At 44.4% G+C, this 5290-nt stretch overlaps 1 protein-coding gene across 1 annotated transcript in view; it reads left to right on the top strand.

The window, feature by feature from the left end:
• Nucleotides 1–1545: 1545 nt before the first annotated feature.
• The window catches only part of DNAJA2 (DnaJ (Hsp40) homolog, subfamily A, member 2), a 13909-nt gene continuing 10164 nt past the window's right edge, over nucleotides 1546–5290 (top strand). The window contains exons 1-3 of the mRNA XM_010843905.1: nucleotides 1546–1750; nucleotides 3183–3242; nucleotides 3536–3759. Of these exons, the coding sequence (XP_010842207.1) occupies nucleotides 1673–1750; nucleotides 3183–3242; nucleotides 3536–3759 (362 nt within the window). The 5' untranslated portion in view covers nucleotides 1546–1672. The remainder of the gene's footprint in view (nucleotides 1751–3182; nucleotides 3243–3535; nucleotides 3760–5290) is intronic.

The raw sequence follows: 5290 nt of genomic DNA on the forward strand, positions 1-5290 counted from the left end.
TTACTCCCCAGGGATTTCAGGATAAATTTCAACTCCTTGGCTTGGCACTCAAAGCCCTCCAAACTAGGTCTGGAGGAATGCCAGGGAGAAATGGTTATCCTAAATGAGATACCTATGCTGGAGTCTTTATTACTATACTAGATCAGGTTCCAAAGGATCGGAAGATGTTGTTTTTTTCTATCTTCATAAATCATTAGTGAGTTTAAAAGCTAGGCATTATGACTTATTCTTCTGTAACACTCCCCTCCACCAGGAGACCATACATCTTAGCACGTGGTAAACAGTGAAAGTCGCTCAGTCGTGTGGGACTCTTTGCGACCCCATGGACTATAGAGTCCATGGAATTCTCCAGGCCAGAATACTGGAGTGGGTAGCCTTTCCTTCTTCTTCAGGAGATCTTCCCAACTCAGGGATCGAACCCCGGTCTCCTGCATTGCGGGCGGATTCTTTACCAGCTGAGCCACAAGGTAAGTCCGTGGCTAGGTGCATGGCAAACATTTTCTGAACCTAAATCATGGGCAACAATCATCAGATGACTATGCGCCCAACCAGGCTGCTGCTACCATCTAGATCTCTGACTGACTAATTTTAAAGTTATTATACACCAAGTAAGAGACTTAGGCACTTGATCCAGATGCAAGGGGTGGAACTTGTGCATCTAGATGCTACGAACCAACTGTGAAAGGACATGGGACAATGGTGAAAGTCTAAACAGTCCCTTAAAAATTTGCCTGCAATGCAGTAAACCCAGGTTCCATCCCTGGGTAGGGAAGATCCCAAGGAAAAGGGAATGGCTGTCCATTCCAGTATTCTTGCCTGGAGAATCTCATAGACAGAGGAGCCTGGCAGGCTCCAGTCCCTAGGGTCGCAGAGTCCGACATGACTGAGCCACTAGGCTCAAATGCAGATTAGGAATTAAATGAATTCATTTCATTACATGTGGGGATGTGACCCTGCCTTAAAAAATTATATGTATACACACACACAGAGTATTTATAAACGAATGATTTCCCTTAAGACACTGTAAGTAGGGGGTATGGGGGAATACATTAAACAAAATCGGCAAAATGCAGCTAACCGTTGAACAGTTTAATACACTACTTTTGGTGAATGCTTGAAAATGCCCTAATAGAAAACACCATTCAAGTCCTACAAGATGTTTTTTATCTTAAGCCCGGAGGGAACCAGACCCACAGGGTCCGCGCGCGGCATCTTTTAAACTCTGAGGACGACCTCCGCGAGCCCGGAACAGACCTTCTCTACGGCGGGACTGGAAGTGGACCGAAGGGGCGGGCGTGGGCCGCATCGGCTTCTTCATCCTTTCAGTACCCCCAATAAATGCCTCTGGAGAGAGCTAATGTCCCTGAGAGCCCCATGAAGAGTTAGTTCTCCGGGTTTCTACTCTGGACCTCATCTGGCGGCCCATAGCTTCAATCTAGAAGAGTACCCAGCATGCTTCCTCACCACCCACGACCCCAACGGTCCCCTGCGCTCGCGGCGGGCTCTGCGCAGCGACGTCACGGAGCGCCGTGCGTCAGGTCAAAGTTTAGCTCCACCTCCGCTTCCTCACTGTCTCCGCCTGCGCTGCCGCCACCTCTGCCGCTGCTTAGGGCCCGGCTCCACTCCTCCTCCTTCTCCGCCTTCTTTCCTGAGTGCTGCCCGGCCGGCCGCCATGGCGAACGTGGCCGACACGAAACTGTACGACATCCTGGGCGTCCCGCCTGGAGCCAGCGAGAACGAGCTGAAGAAGGTATTGGGGCGCGGGCCGGCTGGGCAAGGTGTCAGGGGCGCGGGCCTGCGCGATTGGGACGGCCAGGCCGCGCTGCGGGGCAGCCCGCGAGCCGGCAGCGGCCGGCCCAGGCTGGGGGCCGGCGGCGAGACCGGCCCGCGTCGTGCCGCGCACTCCGGCCTCGGCTGACCTTGGGCCGCCGTCCCCGCCTGCCCGCCCGCAGATGCAGCAAATAAAACCCACCTCTGCGCAAACACTACGAAAACGCTTCCTTCCTCCCTCCCCCGGCGAGCGCCGGAGGCCGGGCGCTCCCGGGAGGCAGCTGCCTGCCTGGCCTTGCTCATGCGGAGGTCACCACCCTGGAAAAACAGGTTGGACCAAGGCGCCCAGCGCATCCTAGCCCCAGGAGAGGAGCTGACCACGCCGCGGACGTCGGCGCCCGAGCCGCATTGGGACTGATTTGGGGCCTGGTGGAGGGGTCGAGGCCGCCCCCGCTGGCTGCTTGGGGAAGCTTAGGGATGTTTCCTGGGAGCCGCGGCTGGGGAGCTTCTCCGGCTTCCTCCCTCGCTTGTCGATCCGGAGGTGGCGTGGGTCTGTGTTTGGGTGCATTGTTCTGTAGGCAGGTAACCCAGATGTTCTCTACCAGCTTCAGGAAGAAGCCATGGGTCCCAGCCAAACACCTGAGTGTACACTGACTAAAAATAAATAGAAGGCCTCATTATCGCTCTTTGCAGTGCTGCGACTCTTTCCTCGCAGGATTTCAAAGCATTTGAGACGTTTAAGTCCCATAGTGTCTTCACGGGGCTTAGAGTATCCGGATTTGTAAGCTTAGAAAAATGAGAATGCTTCTTAGGCTGTGGGACGGGTGCAGTTCAGAGTAAAAGGACTTCCTGTTACCTTACCGGAAATGCTGTTCTCTATTACATAATTCATCTATCTGTGAATGAACGCTTAAGTGGTTTATAGCTCAGTCACCCAAATGTATGCAGCTTCGCGAAGACTGAAGTCACGCCAATTGAGACCACAGTCAATTCACCGTATGAAAATAAACATGACATAGGAGATTGTCTTGGATTTTTCCTGATACTACAATTAGAGGAGCCATCATGAGCCTGGATTCTTACCTTAGCTTAATTTTTTAGAGTTTATTGGAGTCTTTTTGGTGTGGTTACTGGCCATCAAAGACGTTTGACAACAGTAAAAATATGGGATGTTTCAGTGTTTTGTTTTTCTCTGTGGTTTTATTGTTTGCGTCTGTCTTTAGTATAATGTGTTTTCTAATGTAACTACTGTTTACTTTGTTATTAGTGAGTAAATGGTATTAAGATGGGAATGTCCAACAGTGCCGATGGAAGTATTGCTTCTCAGAAATTTGGATATGAAAGTTAGTACTCAGCAGGTCTTTAAACTGGTCTTTATATGTAACCTTTTTTTTTTAAATCTTTTATTGAAGGCATACAGAAAGTTAGCCAAAGAATACCATCCTGATAAGAATCCAAATGCTGGTGACAAAGTAAGTTATTCGAGACTTTTTTCCCCCTGAGATTTTTGTTTTAAACTTAAATTGCCCTTTTTGGACAAAAAGGGAATGTTGTAAGGAAAGTCCACTTATGCCCGTAGAGCACGTTTTTATGTTAATATTTTGGACTTCATAATAGGGATACTAACATTCTGGGTAGTGGCAGTTGGTAAATAGGACCACCTGTAACTTTTTTTAGAATTAAATGAATTCTAGATTCCTGTAGCCTTTCCCTAGTCCTTTATTTGAAAATCCAACTGTTTTCCTTTTTCCCTTTTTGTTCATAGTTCAAAGAAATAAGCTTTGCATATGAAGTACTATCAAATCCTGAGAAGCGCGAACTGTATGACAGATATGGAGAACAAGGTCTTCGGGAAGGTAGCGGTGGAGGTGGTGGCATGGATGATATTTTCTCTCACATCTTTGGTGGAGGATTGTTTAGCTTTATGGGTAATCAGAGCAGAAGTCGAAATGGCAGAAGAAGAGGAGAAGACATGATGCATCCACTCAAGTGAATATCTCTTTTTTTCTTTAAAAATACTAAGCACTTTCTTTCCAAGTAGAAGTATTCAGTACAGGAGAGGAAAAGTATCAAAAAATATTCTGTCTTTAATCAGAAAAAAAGTCTTCCATTTGCCATACTGTCCTCATAGGATGACTAAGTTGAATTTAATAACCTGGGTGTTGGTATTTGGTGACAGATCTTAAAGGATGGTTAGTGTTTTTACAGAATGGGAAGGTGGTTTTGGTATATGCTTCTGAGGCTTCTTGTTTTTAAAATTTCAATTAAGATTCTTTTCTCTGAAGTATTTAAACCTTCTGAGTTAGTTTTAATTTAAAAACTTAGAAAGTGAGTGACCATCCGACTGGTTGGTTGACATGTTACAGTCACGTATTACTTGATCCACAGTGTGAGCTCTCCTAAATTGATTTTCATGGAGCTTGCTGGCTTCAGGCCTGACATTAATCTGCCAGCATATGAATGGTATCTTACCTTAATCTTAGACTGTGAACCCAAGACGAAAATAGCTATTTTACTTTGCACATTCTGTGAAATCTTTTATCTGTTAATTTTTCATGAACCAACAATGGTTTTACTAGCAAATGCATGACACTGAAGTTCAAGTGTGTATTTAAAATGTTTCGTATTATCTAGTTTATACATTTGAGTAGATAAGGGGACTGTAAAGCATGATTTGTTAAAATTTTCATTACAGTGTTTCATTTTGGATGTCTTTATAATATTGCATTCCGTGATTTATTTATTCATTCCCTTTTCTATAGGATGTTACCAGTTTTTTCCCTATAATGAATAGTGCTGCCGTATCTTTATATACAGCTTTGTCTCTCGTTGGTAGGGATTCCTGAGGTGTCAGTGTTTTGAGGCTGATAGATAATACAACTATATTGTCTTTAGAGGATGTGTCAGTTTAGCCCCACTGGTGGAGAGTGCCAGCTTCCCTAGACCATTACCCGCATTTTTCTTTCTTCGCCATGTTTATTGAAATAACGATTTTTCTTGCTGACCTCTTATGTAGTGATGTTGCATACTAATTGCGATTTAATATGTAAGGCAAAGAAGACCTACCTATCATGTAAATGGTTAAAGGTTCTTAGGAGGAGGAAGATAAAAGGCTGATGGAACCAAGTACTTTGGTCTAAGGTCTAGATATGCCGTAGTTTAGAAGTGTTGGTAATGTTTTGACCTTAAGTGCTTTATTCTTACACTATTTATAATGTACAAAAATTTTAGCTTCCAATGCTGCAGAATAATGTAGGTGCTTTGCCAGGTAGTTTTAACTTTTTTGTTCCTTTATTTAATTTTTTAAAAAATATTTTTGTTCCTTTGTTTTAAAGTAAATTGAGCGACTTCACTTTCACTTTACTACTAAAGAAGATTTTAAAACACTATGAGAAAAAAAAAACACACTATGAGAAGGGTAAAACCAAGTTAAATGCAAGCTGTTTTCAAGTTGTAAATGAATATTTTTGAGACTTTGATGTAAATAGATTTTTTTTTTTTTTTTTTTGAGGTTTTTTTT

Source organism: Bison bison, unplaced genomic scaffold, assembly GCF_000754665.1.
Source record: "Bison bison bison isolate TAMUID 2011002044 unplaced genomic scaffold, Bison_UMD1.0 scf7180017864192, whole genome shotgun sequence".
Lineage (NCBI taxonomy): Eukaryota > Metazoa > Chordata > Mammalia > Artiodactyla > Bovidae > Bison > Bison bison.